We start from the raw sequence: 19,751 nt of genomic DNA, 5'->3' as shown, positions 1-19,751 counted from the left end.
AAAATTCTAACAAAAAAATCGTGTCGCTTTTCCGACTACTACAGTAAAATGTATTTATTAATTTGATTTACTGAATAGATTCAAGTATGGGTTTTTTTTTTTTTTGTCAGCTACGTTTCTCCACGATTTTGAGCAACAGCAAAAAACAGAAGAAAAATCAATGAATACATGAAGGTCATTCTTGGTGGCATAGTGGGTTTAACACGGTGTGTATTTGGTCATAAAAGGATAAGATGTCAAAGAGCTACAATATGATTGCATACAGTTATCGAGTATGAAGATAGACCTCAGCCTTTCTGCTTGCAGCACTCAAATTACAGATTTTTTTTTGCATTAAAATAACATGAATTCCTTCAATGGAATATTTCCACAATATGATAATAATAATAATAATAATATTATTAAAATCAACAACAATATGGATTGAGAGAAGGGGGGCTGGAGAGGTAGGTGTGTAAATAAAGCCGTCGGTAAAATGTGCAATAAAACGTACTATAGATATAAGGAACAGTTCATATCATCTGCAATATACTGAGGTGGACACAACACATACAGATATATATCTATATATATGTAGAAAGGAATATTGATAAGCATTATAGATCTCACTTCTCTCCCAACACATTCTAGATCTCAGTTCTCTCCCAACACATTCTAGATCTCAGTATCTCAGTTATCTCCCAACACATTATAGATCTCAGTATCTCAGTTATCTCCCATCACATTATAGATCTCAGTTATCTCCCAACACATTATAGATCTCAGTTCTCTCCCAACACATTCTAGATCTCAGTATCTCAGTTCTCTCCCAACACATTATAGATCTCAGTTCTCTCCCAACACATTATAGATCTCAGTTATCTCCCAACACATTATAGATCTCAGTATCTCAGTTATCTCCCATCACATTATAGATCTCAGTTATCTCCCAACACATTATAGATCTCAGTTCTCTCCCAACACATTCTAGATCCCAGTATCTCAGTTCTCTCCCAACACATTATAGATCTCAGTTATCTCCCAACACATTATAGATCTCAGTTATCTCCCATCACATTCTAGATCTGTTCTCTCCCAACACATTCTAGATCTCAGTTATCTCCCAACACATTCTAGATCCCAGTATCTCACTTCTCTCCCAACACATTCTAGATCTCAGTTCTCTCCCAACACATTCTAGATCTCAGTTCTCTCCCAACACATTCTAGATCTCAGTTATCTCCCAACACATTCTAGATCTCAGTTCTCTCCCAACACATTCTAGATCTCAGTTATCTCCCAACATGTCATGACAATAATAATAAAACACTGAAGAGCTGAGTTGCACGTTAACGGTGCAACAGTTGATCCGTCCCAAATGGCACACTATTCCCTATATAGTGCACTACGCTTTACCAAATGTAGGTCAAAAGTAGTGCACTATGTAGGGAATAGTGTGCCATTAGGGAATGAATCAGTACAACTGAAGAGCTGCATCAGTCTGGCAAGATCAACTCTTGGATGGTTCACAACTTCATCCAGCTAAATCAAGACAAGACCGAGGTACTTATTGTTGCATCCAAAGCACAGAGAGAGAATCTGGCCGTAAATTTGAACTCATAAACTCACAGGCAATAAAGATAAAACATCAGGTATAAAACCTAGATGGCATTTTAGATTCTGAACTCAATTTCGAAATCACACATTAGGAATGTGACCAAAATAGCTTTTTACCACCTGAGGAACATTCCCAGGGTGCGGCCGTTTCTCTCTCAGGCTGATAGAGAGAGACTCATCGCTTTTATTACAAGCAGGCTTGACTTCTGTAATGCTCTCCTGTCTGGTCTACCCAAGAAAGCCATTGGTCAACTGTAAAACATACAGAATGCTGCAGAACGGGTACTGACCAAGACCAGACAGAGAGAACACATTACACTGGTTTAATGGTCTCTGTACTGTAAAACATACAGAATGCTGCAGTGTGGGTACTGACCAAGACCAGACAGAGAGAACACATTACACTGGTTTTAAGGTCTCTGTACTGTAAAACATACAGAATGCTGCAGCGTGGGTACTGACCAAGACCAGACAGAGAGAACACATTACACTGGTTTAATGGTCTCTGTACTGTAAAACATACAGAATGCTGCAGCGTGGGTACTGACCAAGACCAGACAGAGAGAACACATTACACTGGTTTAATGGTCTCTGTACTGTAAAACATACAGAATGCTGCAGCGTGGGTACTGACCAAGACCAGACAGAGAGAACACATTACACTGGTTTAATGGTCTCTGTACTGTAAAACATACAGAATGCTGCAGCGTGGGTACTGACCAAGACCAGACAGAGAGAACACATTACACTGGTTTTAAGGTCTCTGTACTGGCTGCCTGTGAGTTCTAGAATTCATTTTAAGATTCTTCTTTTGGTTTTTAAATCAACTCACGATTGTGCACCACAATACATGTCAGACATGTTTTAAGTTATGTCCCCAGTAGGTCCCTCAGGTCCTCTGGCCTTTTAACTATCCCAAAGCCCAGGACCAAGAGGCATGGAGAGAGCAGCCTTTTAACTATCCCAAAGCCCAGGACCAAGAGGCATGGAGAGACAGCCTTTTAACTATCCCAAAGCCTAGGACCAAGAGGCATGGAGAGAGCAGCCTTTTAACTATCCCAAAGCCCAGGACCAAGAGGCATGGAGAGACAGCCTTTTAACTATCCCAAAGCCCAGGACCAAGAGGCATGGAGAGAGCAGCCTTATGACTATCCCAAAGCCCAGGACCAAGAGGCATGGAGAGAGCAGCCTTTTAACTATCCCAAAGCCCAGGACCAAGAGGCATGGAGAGAGCAGCCTTTTAACTATCCCAAAGCCCAGGACCAAGAGGCATGGAGAGAGCAGCCTTTTAACTATCCCAAAGCCCAGGACCAAGAGGCATGGAGAGAGCAGCCTGTAGTTATTATGCCCCCAGACTCTGGAATAGCCTTCCAGAGAACCTGAGGGGGGACGAAACTGTGGACATATTTAAAATATATCTTAAAACACGTCTTTTTTAGTTTTGCTTTTTCTTAGTGTGCTTTTTTAGTCATTCAGTTTTAGTCATTCTTTTGTTTTTATCAAAATATTTCAGCTTTTATTTTCATTGTTTTTAATTAGTTTTATTTTTTCCTGTGAAGCACATTGCATTGTATTCCATGTCTGAAATGTGCTGTATAAATAAAGCTTGATTTGATTTGAATGGTGTGGCAGGCTTTCAGTGACGTAACAAACGCATTTACAACGAAGCTACAAAAAAAATATATATATATACTTCAATCCCCAAAGAGCCTAGAGAACAACAAACAGATAGTTTTAGTACATTGAATGACTGAAATAAAATAAAAATAAAAATAGTACAATATTGTAGTATAGTACACCATTTTTAGTTCACTATTGAAATCACAACTAGATTGTAATTTTACATTAAGTAAAATTGTGTGCCTTTCACCAGTTCTTTACAAGTAGTTTTGTGGTAGTGAAAGAAGTGTTCTGATGCCGGATTTGAACGGTAGAGAAGTAGGGGAAGATTTCATACGTTCTAACTTTTTGTCTAGCTTTTTTGGGAAAGTGGTAAAAAATGTAAGTTGTTTTAAAAAGTTATCAAAGAAAAGCAGTCGGTGCAGTTCCTCAAACAGCTGTATCTTTAGATTGCTAGAGTTATTCCTGTTCTGATTTCATATTTAAATAGGAGAGAAAACGGGCTAAGATTTCATATGCTCTTATTAAACTTGTGGAAAGTGGTCAAAGTAGCTGATTTCTGTCAAAAGTCACATTGTTTACATATTGTCTCATTCTTAGAATGTAATGTGCACACCATCGAGATCCTATTAAATGACTATGTCATAAACCCTCACGGTTCTAGAATGGGATGAAAATGTCAGCCATATTGGTCAGGGAGAAATCCAAACCTCTCTGATCGGAATGAACGGTAGCGGAGGTATAATACTGATTTTACTTATACATGAAAATAGAAGTACAGCATGTGATATATCAGAAATTGTGTAATTAAATTATTGTCAAGCTAAAATATTGTCACATATTATAAATTCAGTTTATTCGAGTTTTATACACATTTTCTGTACAAATAGCTTCTAAAATATATGTAAACAGACCATAAATGTCCCCAAGCAAATAATTGTAAAGCTGTGAGTGCTATTATATGATGCAATATCAGTACTTGTTGCATTTACAACTTGTCTAGTTCCTGTCACAACCACAGCATGGTTGATCAACTCCCTGACCAAAATGGCTGACGATTATCCCATCATAAGAAGGTTAATATCCATTCTAGTATTCTAAGGCACTGCATCTCAGTGCAAGAGGTGTCACTACAGTCTCTGGTTTGAATCCAGGCTGTATCACATCCGGCCGTGATTGGGAGTCTCATAGGGCGGCGCACAATTGGCCCAGCGTCGTCCGGGTTTGACCGGGGTAGGCCGTCATTGTAAATAAGAATTTGTTCTTAACGTGCCTAGTTAAATAAAGGTTAAATAACAAAATAAATGTAAAAACAACTATAATTTGAAAGTTCTGTGACAGTTAATTTAACAGTGGAAAGTTACCTTAATAAAATGCAGTTGATGCGATTACTAAAACAGCTGTACCTCTTGATTGGTTAAAAGTTATTCCTGCTCTGTTTTTACATTTGAAGAACAGAGAAGTAGAGGAAGATTTTTATTCAAATTGTTTTTCTATCTTATTTGGGAAAGAGGTCAAAGTAGATCGATTGTTGCATTCACAGCGAAATGGAATGTTGGAAGTCACGGTGTCACGATGTTCTACTCTGCGTGTGTGAGTATCCATAGCAACGGACACCGCAGAGCTGACGTCAGCTAGCTACTTTTCATCACTCTAAACCGCCGACAAAAACAGCTGTAACTTTCGGTTTGGTAGAAGATATTTCTGCTCTGATTTCGAATTTGAATAGCAGAGAAGTAGAAGAACAATTCACCTTTTTTTTTTTTTTTTGTGGTCTTAATAAGTATTTCGGGAAAGTGGTCCAAATTTCAGTTGTTTATAAAACGCTACAGAAAATGTAGTTTATGTTGTTACTAAAACAGCTGTATCGTTCGATTGGTAGAATATATTTTGGTTGTATTTCAGATTTGAATATCAGAGAAGTAGAGTCTAAATTGAGAAGCACATTTCCTCAGTGTTGATCTGACAAGGTTACCTTTACAGTAAAGTCTTACAGAATATTGCTTGTAAACCAACATTTATCTCAGTGCCCTCGCTTCTGCTTTGCCTGGTCTTTGGGGATCTAGGTAACCAGGTAACAGTAAAGCAATGTTGAAAGGGCAATCAGTAGTTGCTACAGCTGTTTTTGTACTTAATATGTCCCCATTGATTATTGAAGATTAATTTATAATAATAAACTACTTATATATATATATACTTATATACTTATATATGCTCTAACTTTTGTTTAACTTGTTGGGAAAGAGGTTAAAGTAGCAGATTTTTGTGAATGAAATGTTGGACGTCATAATGTCACAATGGAAGCTTTAGAATGTTTAAGAAATCCCATTTAAAGTGGATGCAGTTTATAAGTTTAATAAAAAAAAGGTCAATAGTTTAAATGTTATCAAACATTTGTACGCAAGCAACTTTATCTCAGATCAGTCTACACTTTTTAAAGTTTGAATGGCTTTCCAAATATTAAAAACAACAATAAAAAGTTAGAAATCATTTGGACAATATTAAAAAGTGGCTTCATCAATTATCATTGATTCATTTTTTTTTTGTTTTTGTTTTGTACAGAACCTATTGCAGATTAGACTGGTCTTCAGATATAGTATCAGTACTTTCACCAGCCCAAATATTTAACACCAAGACCACAGTGATATGATATTGTCCATATTTTGCAAAAAAGAATGTTGGTTATTATGATAGCTCTATTTTCCTTCTACGTTTGGGGATAACTAGATACTGCATTTATGCTGCCCCCTATAGAGAAAACACCACCAGGGACAAGGCAATTAGAGTCCACACAGAGCTATAAGCTGATTGGCTGAATGGCAATTACAACCAATCACAGGCAGGGATGACTGGGCTGTTCAGGTAAAATCCAATGGGAGTGTTAGTATTGTAAAATTGTATATAGTGCACAACTTAAGATATTCTATGGGTCTTGGACTGAAACACGTTTAAATATAAATGTAAGATGTCATTTAAGCTGTAATTCATATTATAAACTGGTTGGTTCGAAGCCCTGAATGCTGATTGGCGGATAGCCGTGGTAAATATCAGACCGTATACCACGGGTATGACAAAACATTTTATTTTTTACTGCTTTAATTACGTTGGTAACTAGTTTATAATAGCAATAAGACACCTCCAGGGGTTTGTGATGTATGGCCAATATACCATGGCCAATATACCATGGCCAATATACCACGGCCAATATACCACGGCCAAGGGCTGCATTGCGTGGTGCCTAAGAACAGCCCTCAGCCGTGGTATATTGGCCATATAACCACAGCTCCTGGAGCCTTACTGCTTAAATATATTACATAACAGCTGGTAACAACAATAAGGTATGGAGCATTTTGTTTCTTTAATGAGCACGCTTGGTAAACTTTGAATAGTCTTAACTTTGAATGGTCTTAACTTTGAATAGTCTTAACTTTGAATGGTCTTAACTTTGAATGGTCTTAACTTTGAATGGTCTTAACTTTGAATGGTCTTAACTTTGAATGGTCTTAACTTTGAATGGTCTTAACTTTGAATGGTCTTAACTTTGAATAGTCTTAACTTTGAATAGTCTTAAGTGATCCTTTGTTTTCTTGAGAGCGCATAATAATCCAGCTTGCTTTTTTTTCCCCCATTAGGAACAACCTATTTTTTTCTTACATGTTTTATTATCACAAAGATATGTAATTAATATTAAATGTGATTTATAGGCAATAGTTGTCATTCGCATGATCATTCTGACACTATGGAGGTTTAATGGAGATAACTACCATATATATATATATATATACTCTGACAATAGATCTACCCTGTAATTCATGCCCATATTAACAAACAAAAAAATATATATATATATATATATATATATATATATATATATAAAAACATTAAAATAATCATCATCGTTTGAGAACATGGTATTTTGTTGCATCAATTCCACTGGAATGTCGTGTTGCAACTTTGCCATCAACATCTCTCTCCTAGTACTCTTACTACTGTGCTCACAACCATAGAATTACATTCAACACAACAAGGACGATTAAAGAGGCTATATGCAACTTGGTTTCCTCTAAAGGGGGGGGTCTTAAAGCCAAAAAGGGGTCAAAGAAAGAAGAACATTGGTGGAAAGTCATAACCCAACGACAACGACCAAATATTCAAACGATCCATCAAACGATCAAAACCTTATTTCGTGACGAGAGGTGATCCCAGAGTCTTTTCGGTGTGCTGTGAGCGACGTAGTCGTGAGAGAGGGAAAGGCAGAGATCCGATTGGTTAACGTTCTTAGTTGCCAGGCAGGAAGCCGAGGATGTATTCTCCCACCCCGAAGAAGTAGACCACCTGGGCGATACCAAATAAGGGCGCGATGACCAGGGCACGGCAGTACGCCCCTTTCAGGAACGCAGAGGGGCCCTCGTTCTTCATGATTTTACTGATGGGGGAGAGGTAAGAAGAGAAACACATGGGCAACGCCGATGAGCAACAACATATCAGTGAATAGTTTTACCTCGTTACTAATTATGTGTTTCAACTGAATATGGCAGATGAGTTATCATATAGAGTATAAAATGTATTCATTCTGTATTCAAATTGTTGTCACCACACACCAAAAATAACAAGAAACATATAGTGATGCTGATTATAACAGTGTTCTGGTAGAGGGATAGGTTTTCCTCAAATACTTTATGTTAACTGGCTACAAAGTATTTTATTTATTTATTTAACCTTTATTTAACTAGGCAAGTCAGTCACCCAGGCCAAACCCGGACTCCCAATCACGGCCTGGATTCGAACCAGATCCTGCAGTGACGCCTCTTGCACTGAGACGCAGTGTCTTAGACCGCTGCGCCACTCGGGAGTCCGAAGAAGCTTCTGTCTTCCTGTCAGAATAAAATCCCGATGTTGTCCACCAATCCAGTGGGCATTTGCTTCGTAAACTCAATCACATGTGTGCTACAGAAACACTGCTAACCAAACAACAGTGCTAGGTGGCTGTGCTACAGAAACACCGCTAACCAAACAACAGTGCTAGGTGGCTGTGCTACAGAAACACTGCTAACCGCTAACCAAACAACAGTGCTAGGTGGCTGTGCTACAGAAACACTGCTAACCGCTAACCAAACAACAGTGCTAGGTGGCTGTGCTACAGAAACACTGCTAACCGCTAACCAAACAACAGTGCTAGGTGGCTGTGCTACATAAACACTGCTAACCGCTAACCAAACAACAGTGCTAGGTGGCTGTGCAACAGAAACACTGCTAACCAAACAACAGTGCTAGGTGGCTGTACTACAGAAACACTGCTAACCAAACAACAGTGCTAGGTGTCTGTACTACAGAAACACTGCTAACCAAACAACAGTGCTAGGTGGCTGTGCTACATAAACACTGCTAACCAAACAACAGTGCTAGGTGGCTGTGCTACATAAACACTGCTAACCGCTAACCAAACAACAGTGCTAGGTGGCTGTGCTACAGAAACACCGCTAACCAAACAACAGTGCTAGGTGGCTGTGCTACAGAAACACCGCTAACCAAACAACAGTGCTAGGTGGCTGTACTACAGAAAAACTGCTAACCAAACAACAGCGCTAGGTGGCTGTGCTACAGAAACACTGCTAACCAAACAACAGCGCTAGGTGGCTGGGCACTTGAATGAAAGGGTAACTACACTCAACAATCTCCTGATGTGGTAATATGTATTGTACTATACTATATAATAAATATTATATATATACATATACTATACTGTACTATACTTACAACATCCAATTTTGATTGTTTTTTATCCAAAACAAAAAGTGTGATTTTTTAGAGTGAAATCCTGAAAAAAACAGGGGGTGGGAATCCTGAACAACGTCAATGCACCAAAATCGACATCCCCCATGTGTTGAGATTTACCTGATACAGTCAGTCACCCCACTGTACGTTTCCTCTGTACTCCCTCTGTTCATAGACTGGATTCTGGTCTTTATCACTGTCAATACACAACAGCACCATGGTAACACTACAACACATTGATTCAACTAGGAACATACGATTGGTGTCCCGTATGGCTCAGTTGGTAGAGCATGGTGTTTGCAACGCCAGGGTTGTGGGTTTGATTCCCACGGGGGACCAGTATGGGAAGAAAAAAAAAATATGAAATGTATGCATGCATTCACTACTGTAAGATCCAGGCCATTTTAAACTCAGAGAGACATAACATAGTATGTCATTTAGCAGACACTCTTATCCAGGGCGACTTAAATGCATACATTTCATATATATATATTTTTTTTCTTCCCCATACTGGTCCCACGTGGGAATCGAACCCACAACCCTGGCGTTGCAAACACCATGCTCTACCGCGAGCCCCGCCCGTGCATCGTATCGTGAGTCCCGTCCACCTCACAGGGTGCAGCGGCGGGCGCCACCTACGCTCGGATAATATCTATGCAGATTATATCTCACCATCTACAGGGTTGACAGCCACAGCGGCCGTGCTGCCAGCCAGACAGCCTGCCAGGAATGACACATAGAAGGGTGCGGGGCCCTCCGCTCCTCTCTTCCCCAGGTTGTTGAGGTTGGCAAACAGAGGGAAGTAGATGATGGAGAATGGAACATCCCTGAGAAGAGAGAAGAGAGAAGAGAGAGAGAGAGAGAGGTAGGAGAAACGAGAGATGAGCAGAGGAGAGTTTTTTATCATATTGTCATACCTTCAGCGTTGTAGCCAGAGCATTGTGGGTGACGGTGTATCTATGGGATGGACTTTCATTGTATTTCCTTGATTCCCTCGATTCCTCGCGTCCTCTTTCCTCGACTCCTCAAAACGCCTTGGAGGAGAAGATCCAAGGTCCCCTTAGTCTCTGACCGTTTTTCCTCTATACATTTTGAGAAGGAGACGAGGAGAGAGGACGGACGGTAGGAATCCAGGAAATACATTTGAGATAGAGCCAATGAGTCGAGGGTGGTTGGTGGTCAGAACAGTGTTTGAGTTTGAGTTTATTTTTACAGGGACAGTGCACATTAATCAACGTTTCAGTAAAAGTGCCTGTTTTAGCCAGCCGGCTAATTTTCAACCGCAGTCCCTGGGCAGGTTATTAAAAACAATTACAATACAGACAATCACTGAGCAGTGAGCACACGCAGAGCAACATAGGACAAGCAAGACGTAGCATACAGACAGAGCAACATAGAACAAGCAAGACATAGCATACAGACAGAGCAACATAGGACAAGCAAGATGTAGCATACAGACAGAGCAACATAGGACAAGCAAGACGTAGCATACAGACAGAGCAACATAGGACAAGCAAGATGTAGCATACAGACAGAGCAACATAGGACAAGCAAGATGTAGCATACAGACAGAGCAACATAGAACAAGCAAGACATAGCATACAGACAGAGCAACATAGAACAAGCAAGACATAGCATACAGACAGAGCAACATAGGACAAGCAAGACATAGCACACAGACAGAACATCATAGGACAAGCAAGATGTAGCATACAGACAGAGCAACATAGAACAAAAAGCAACAAGACAAAATCCATAAAAGCAACAAAGTGTTCCCACACCTCACAAGCTACAGACAACAGACAACATGGAAAGCGGCAATACACAGCTAGGGATTATGTTCACAAGTCTGACTGACCTTTAGCCATGTCTTCATGCATTTTGTGAAAGTGTGATATGTGGTGCAGTTATGTGTGTCTGATGGCAGTGTATTCCAGACATGGGAAGCTCTCACAGAGAAAGCGGATATACTAAAGGTGCTTTTCCTTAAGGGAACTATACAGTCACCTCTCATGGCAGACCTTGTGGATCTGCTGCCATGTGGTATTATGTTGTTTACCTGAGCAGTGTGGCCCCAAGGCCCTTGTACAGCCCAGCGATTCCCTTCTCCTTAAGCAGTTCCCTAGTTAGTTGCATGGCGGTGGGGGACTTGGTCGGCACAGTCCCAGGTACTGCTGTCTCTGGCATCAGCTTCCTCTGGGCCTCTGATAGAAGGACAGACAGGAGCTCTTAAAATCTCTGACCGATTCTCCTCTACCTCATTGAAATATATTTTATTTTCTTACTAGCGCTGACCTTTTCTGATAGTTGATTTGTTAAGGAAGAATTGTACTATTATTGTAATTAAAATGGATGCACTAACTTTTCTGTCTGTCTGTGGACAATATAGTGTCCATCCATCCACCCAGTTTGCAGCTATTTAGGCGAGATAAGACTTTAGAATGGTTTGTACTTGGATTTTAGTCATTTAGCAGACGCTCTTATCCAGAGCATACATTTCATAAATTTTTCTCCGTACTGGTCCCCCGTGGGAATCGAACCCACAACCCTGGCATTGCAAACACCATGCTCTACCAACTGAGCCACACGGGACCACGTACTCGCTCATGTAAAGTCTGACAATGCATTATAACTGCATCATAATGCATTATAACTGCAGGCTGTTACCACATGGAATGCATGAATAACTCAATGAGCATGTGATGGTAGGCAAATACAACAAGGGGACTAGATTAGACAGTAGAGTAGCTAGGATCCGTACGTGGATCCTATATTGACCACACGGTGGCAGAATTTATCCATATTTCAACATGAGGTCAGAGTGACCCTTCCATTTTGCAGCTCCATCTCTCTCTTACCAATCCTCCTCCATCTCTCTAAATATCTTACAGATTGTTTTTCCATCTCTCTAAATGGTTCTATTCAGTCTGTATCACTGATAGAGAAATGGAATGGTAATTTCCTATTGAGCTGACATCTGCAGCGTTTACCGTGAATGCCGTCTCCACTAAAGCGAGAACATTGCCTTTAAATCTAAATCACGCTGTAGTACAGGACTTCCGTAATATGGATTTAATGGAGCCCTAAATCTCCTACCGATCCTCCTCCATCTCTATCTCTATCTCTTACTGACCCTCCTCCATCTCTATATCTCTCCTCCATCTCTATATCTCTCTTACTGATTCTCCACTATCTATCTCCTACTGATTCTCCACTATCTATCTCTTACTGATTCTCCACTATCTATCTCTTACTGATTCTCCACTATCTCCTACTGATTCTCCACTATCTATCTCCTACTGATTCTCCACTATCTCCTACTGATTCTCCACTATCCATCTCCTACTGATTCTCCACTATCTATCTCCTACTGATTCTCCACTATCTCTTACTGATTCTCCACTATCTATCTCCTACTGATTCTCCACTATCTCCTACTGATTCTCCACTATCCATCTCCTACTGATTCTCCACTATCTATCTCCTACTGATTCTCCACTATCTCTTACTGATTCTCCACTATCTCCTACTGATTCTCCACTATCTATCTCCTACTGATTCTCCACTATCTCCTACTGATTCTCCACTATCCATCTCCTACTGATTCTCCACTATCTCCTACTGATTCTCCACTATCTATCTCCTACTGATTCTCCACTATCTCTTACTGATTCTCCCCTATCTATCTCCTACTGATTCTCCACTATCTCCTACTGATTCTCCACTATCTATCTCTTACTGATTCTCCACTATCTATCTCTTACTGATTCTCCACTATCTATCTCCTACTGATTCTCCTCTATCTCCTACTGATTCTCCACTATCTATCTCCTACTGATTCTCCTCTATCCATCTCTTACTGATTCTCCTCTATCTATCTCCTACTGATTCTCCACTATCTCCTACTGATTCTCCACTATCTATCTCCTGATTCTCCACTATCTCCTACTGATTCTCCACTATCTATCTCCTACTGATTCTCCACTATCTCCTACTGATTCTCCACTATCCATCTCCTACTGATTCTCCACTATCTATCTCCTACTGATTCTCCACTATCTCTTACTGATTCTCCCCTATCTATCTCCTATTGATTCTCCACTATCTCCTACTGATTCTCCACTATCTCCTACTGATTCTCCTCTATCTATCTCCTACTGATTCTCCACTATCTATCTCTTACTGATTCTCCACTATCTCCTACTGATTCTCCACTATCTATCTCTTACTGATTCTCCTCTATCTCCTACTGATTCTCCACTATCTCCTACTGATTCTCCTCTATCTATCTCCTACTGATTCTCCTCTCTAAATCTCTTACCAATTCTCCCAGCATCTTGAAGCTGAATCTTCAACATCTCCATAGGAGTCGTGACGATGACCTGTGACGATAAACAGAAATACAAGATGAAAAACCACTATATCTGACAGGAACATTTGGTGAAGTGTGATAACCAGGGGTATATAGAGGCTGACATGAAGAAGCCAGGGGATATCATGGGATATTTTCTAGGGCATAGATAGGCATTTATTACTTAAGACTTCATGTAAACTACACCACACTACACCAACACTACACTAAACTACACCAACACAACACTGATCCAAACTACACCACACTGCACTACACCAACACTACACTAAACTACACCACACTGCACTACACCAACACTACACTAAACTACACCACACTACACTGATCCAAACTACACCACACTACACTACACTAAACTACACCAAACTAAACCACACAACACTACACTACACTAAACAACACTACACAACACAACACTACACTACACTACACTACACAACACTACACTAAACAACACTACACTAAACAACACTACACTACACAACACTACACTAAACAACACTACACTACACTACACTACACTACACTAAACAACACTACACTACACAACACTAAACAACACTAAACCACACAACAATACACTACACTAAACAACACTACACTACACAACACTACACTAAACAACACTAAACCACACAACACTACACTACACTGCATTACACATCACTACACTAAACAACACTACACTACACTACACTACACTAAACTACACCAAACTAAACCACACAACACTACACTACACTAAACAACACTAAACTACACCAAACTAAACTACACAACACTACACTACACAACACTACACTAAACAACACTACACTAAACAACACTACACTACACTGCATTACACATCACTACACTAAACAACACTACACTACACTACACTAAACTACACCAAACTAAACCACACAACACTACACTACACTAAACAACACTAAACTACACCAAACTAAACTACACAACACTACACTACACAACACTACACTAAACAACACTACACTAAACAACACTACACTACACTGCATTACACATCACTACACTAAACAACACTACACTACACCACACAACACTACACTAGAGCAATGTTTAAAAGTCTCTCTTCCCATGAGAGCAGCAAGGACATTATAGCTGTCAACTCAGAAGCTCCTATTTGTGTTACATGGTGCATCTTACAATGAGGCTATCAACGCATGCTAATAGGAAGGACATACAACTCTCTACCCAAGGCTTTTACTTCTAACATATAGTTAAATGCACTAAAGAGGAACAGTGGGGACATACCTCCAGAACACTATAACGATATGGAACACTATAACAATATAAAACACTATAATATAGAACACTATAACAATATGGAACACTATAACAATATAGAACACTATAACACTATAACAATATAAAACACTATAATATAGAACACTATAACAATATGGAACACTAGAACACTATAACAATATGGAACACTATAACAATATAGAACACTATAACACTATAACAATATAGAACACTATAACTATATAGAACACTATAACAATATAAAACACTATAACAATATAGAACACTATAACACTATAACAATATATAACACTATAACAATATAGAACACTATAACACTATAACAATATATAACACTATAACTATATAGAACACTAAAACTATATAGAACACTATAACAATATAAAACACTATAACACTATAACTATATAGAACACTATAACAATATAAAACACTATAACACTATAACAATATATAACACTATAACTATATAGAACACTATAACGATATGGAACACTATAACAATATAAAACACTATAACAATATAGAACACTATAACAATATAAAACACTATAACGATATGGAACACTATAACAATATAAAACACTATAACAATATGGAACACTATAACAATATAAAACACTATAACGATATGGAACACTATAACAATATGTAACACTATAACAATATAGAACACTATAACACTATAACAATATGGAACACTATAACAATATAGAACACTATAACAATATGGAACGTTATAACAATATGTAACACTATAACACTATAACAATATAGAACACTATAACAATATGGAACGTTATAACAATATAGAACACTATAACAATATAGAACACTATAACAATATGGAACACTATAACAATATGGAACACGGAACACTATAACAATATGGAACACTATAACAATTATAGAACACTATAACAATATGGAACACTATAACAATTATAGAACACTATAACAATATGGAACACTATAACAATATAGAACACTATAACAATTATAGAACACTACAACAATATAGAACAATATGAAACAATATGGAACAATATGAAACAGTATGGAACAATACGGAACTAAATTAAATGTATTCTACAAGAATCAATATTACTCAATAAAAACACAACCTTATGGAACAATCCTTGGATAGCTTTTCAGAATTCACCGATAAATCGGTGAATTCTGTGAATTCTACAGTGTAACCAATAGGTCCAGGAGCTAGGCTAGGCTACGGCCTAACATATACAATACCATTAACTAATATCTAGCATTAGCAACTCTACAGTGTAACCAATAGGTCCAGGAGCTAGGCTAGGCTACGACCTACCGGTCATCAATGTGTTAATAGCTAACAACTCACTAGCTCCTATTTGTGTTACAAATAGCTAGACCACACTACGGATACCATTAACTAACACACACTTGTTTTTCCTATGTAATCCGGGCTGTAGTAACTAGTTAACGGGATTAAAGGTGAGATGGCCAGTTGGGTTAATACTACTCCTAATCTAATCTAATCTAGTGTTCCCTGGGCAGTATTGAGCTAGCTGGCTTCGACCTAATGGACTACAGGTAGGCTATTACACTATGACACAGATACACACAGTCACACACACACACACACACACACACACACACACACACACACACACACACACACACAGTCAAGCACACACACACACACACACACACACACACACACACACACACACACACACACACACACACACACACACACACACACACACACAGTCAAGCACACACACACACACACACACACACACACACACACACACACACACACACACACACACACACACACACACACACACACACACAGTCAAGCACACACACACACACACACACACACACACACACACACACACACACACACACACACACACACACACACACACAGTAGTGATGCGTGGGTCAGCTGTTTGCTCACCCACAATTGCTAATAACTCATTCGCAACCGCCCCGACTTTAGCCTTTGTGATAATCCCGCACCCAACCCTACCCGGCCATATAGGCCTATAGAAAATGTTCTGTGCAGTCAGAGACGCCAGGAATAAATACTTTTGACAAGGGGGTGCGGGAATTTTTTTTTTTTTTTTAAGCTTAATTTAAATATGTTTATGCTTATAATTTCAGATATTTTGCTATTTGTTACTCAACATGTCTGTAATTAGATACATGCAGTTTATCTTCTGTCCCAGAAGACTAAATGAACCCAGAATAGTGTCATAAATCGATGAATGCTTCAATCTAAGTGACATCTATAAAGCTCTCTTTCATCTCTGCTTCACTCGCACAGCAGACATTTAATGCAATAACTCAACAACAAAAAAATTATAATAATATATATAAAACAGGAAAGAATTTCTGTGCAAAATTTACATATGGCATTAGATTGACCGGTTTTATGGAAATTAAAAGCAGTGAAAACAACACAACATGTTTCTGATAAGATTTCAGGTCGGCTTGGATGCATATTATACACTATCAGCTGTTATGAAGCTGGTAAAGATACTGTAGCATCTTTACAGACAGTCCCTAATTGTGGTTGAAATACTATCAGCTGTTATGATGCTGGTAAAGATACTGTAGCATCTTTACAGACAGTCCCTAACTGTGGTTGAAATACTATCAGCTGTTATGATGCTGGTAAAGTTACTGTAGCATCTTTACAGACAGTCCCTAACTGTGGTTGAAATACTATCAGCTGTTATGATGCTGGTAAAGATACTGTTGCATCTTTACAGACAGTCCCTAATTGTGGTTGAAATACTATCAGCTGTTATGATGCTGGTAAAGATACTGTAGCATCTTTACCGACAGTCCCTAACTGTGGTTGAAATACTATCATCTGTTATGAAGCTGGTAAAGATACTGCAGCATCTTTACAGACAGTCCCTAACTGTGGTTGAAATCTGTTATGAAGCTGATAAAGATACTGCAGCATCTTTACAGACAGTCCCTACCTGTGGTTGAAATACTATCATCTGTTATGAAGCTGATAAAGATACTGCAGCATCTTTACAGACAGTCCCTAACTACGCATTCATTCTAATCAAGATGCTGAAAGAGATAAATCATAATTCTACACTCCTGTTCCCAAGTCAAAATGTACATCTGGTACATCATTTTACTGCCAGAAATGCTTCGTTTTGCAGGAGTTAATATTATATGAGGCTATGTGAGAAGTTATATAGACCTACAGTTAATATTAATGCTATATGAGAGGTTATAGACCTACAGTCAGGGTCCAGAGTTCAGTTAGGTTACTATTCCATCTGAACAGTACAGTTCCTTTGACACACTGCTACCATCCTCTCTTACCACTTCACCAAACATTACTCTGGTCCTCCCTTTTCAAGTTGGGCAGCTTTTCTCTTCCTGAATTCAACTCCGCCCCTTTTTTTGGGGGGCCTCAGTGGAGCGACATTAACTTTTTCTGCCCTAGTTCCTGAAAGCGTTTGGGTGATTGGCGTGTAAATCCTGTGTGGCTCGAGCACAGTTAGGCCCTAAAGCTTAGGCTTGTGCACTAAAGGAAAACCCTCAATGTAACCTATAGATATTAACTGGACATGGAAAAAGGACATATATCATTATTTGCATTGTTTTCTCTTTATTAAACCCACCAGCACTTCATCCACACCATAGTGCATGACTCTAAACCCGCCTGCACGTGGATATGACCGCAGGAACAGCAGGTTATGAGTCATCCCGTGCATCACTAACACACACACACACACACACACACACACACACACACACACACACACACACACACACACACACACACACACACACACACACACACACACACACACACACACACACACAGTGCTCAGGGTCCAATCTGACTTTTACCACCAGTCCAGACCAGCTGAGATAATGAATACTTTATTGTCCCACTGTCTCTGCCTGCGTCTGGCCAGCAGGACTTGTGAACTGTCTCTGCCTGCGTCTGGCCAGCAGGACTTGTGAACTGTCTCTGCCTGCGTCTGGCCAGTAGGACTTGTGAACTGTCTCTGCGTCTGGCCAGTAGGACTTGTGAACTGTCTCTGTCTGGCCAGCAGGACTTGTGAACTGTCTTTGCGTCTGGCCAGCAGGACTTGTGAACTGTCTCTCTCTGCGTCTGGCCAGCAGGACTTGTGAACTGTCTCTGCCTGCGTCTGGCCAGCAGGACTTGTGAATACTCGATCACCTGCTGAGTTGTTAACCTGCTTATGGAGGCGCAGTGTGTTTATTGATGACATGCCAGAGCTCTCTGTCCTTCATACAAGCTGCAGACAACATGCTGTGGAGACCTAGACTAGACATAGGGGCTATGTAGACCTACTGTAGACTAGACATAGTGGTAATGCTGTGGAGACCTAGACTAGACATAGTGGCTATGTAGACCTACTGTAGACTAGACATAGTGGCTATGTAGACCTACTGTAGACTAGACATAGTGGCTATGTAGACCTACTGTAGACTAGACATAGTGGTTATGCTGTGTAGACCTAGACTAGACATAGTGGCTATGTAGACCTACTGTAGACTAGACATAGTGGCTATGTAGACCTATTGTAGACTAGACATAGTGGTAATGCTGTGGAGACCTAGACTAGACATAGTGGCTATGTAGACCTACTGTAGACTAGACATAGTGGCTATGTAGACCTATTGTAGACTAAACATAGTGGTAATGCTGTGGAGACCTAGACTAGACATAGTGGCTATGTAGACCTACTGTAGACTAGACATAGTGGCTATGTAGACCTACTGTAGACTAGACATAGTGGCTATGTAGACCTACTGTAGACTAGACATAGTGGTAATGCTGTGGAGACCTAGACTAGACATAGGGGCTATGTACACCTACTGTAGACTAGACATTGGGGCTATGTAGACCTACTGTAGACTAGACATAGTGGCTATGTAGACCTACTGTAGACTAGACATAGTGGCAATGTAGACCTACTGTAGACTAGACATAGTGGCTATGTAGACCTACTGTAGACTAGACTTAGTGGCTACGTAGACCTACTGTAGACTAGACATAGTGGTTATGCTGTGTAGACCTACTGTAGACTAGACATAG

The 19,751-nt window shown here is 39.6% G+C and overlaps 1 protein-coding gene across 1 annotated transcript in view; it reads right to left on the bottom strand.

The window, feature by feature from the left end:
• Positions 1 to 192: 192 nt before the first annotated feature.
• Positions 193 to 19,751, bottom strand: part of LOC106590745 (mitochondrial glutamate carrier 1) — a 91,157-nt gene continuing 71,598 nt past the window's right edge. The window contains exons 7-11 of the mRNA XM_045688689.2: positions 13,313 to 13,373; positions 11,051 to 11,195; positions 9,664 to 9,818; positions 9,112 to 9,187; positions 193 to 7,642 (exon numbers count right to left, since the gene is read on the bottom strand). Coding sequence (XP_045544645.1) covers positions 7,495 to 7,642; positions 9,112 to 9,187; positions 9,664 to 9,818; positions 11,051 to 11,195; positions 13,313 to 13,373 — 585 coding nt within the window. The 3' untranslated portion in view covers positions 193 to 7,494. The remainder of the gene's footprint in view (positions 7,643 to 9,111; positions 9,188 to 9,663; positions 9,819 to 11,050; positions 11,196 to 13,312; positions 13,374 to 19,751) is intronic.

Source organism: Salmo salar, chromosome 10, assembly GCF_965601325.2.
Source record: "Salmo salar chromosome 10, fSalSal1, whole genome shotgun sequence".
Lineage (NCBI taxonomy): Eukaryota > Metazoa > Chordata > Actinopteri > Salmoniformes > Salmonidae > Salmo > Salmo salar.
The sequence above is the reverse complement of the archived record's forward strand: the minus strand, read 5'-3'. Positions and strand labels throughout refer to the sequence as shown.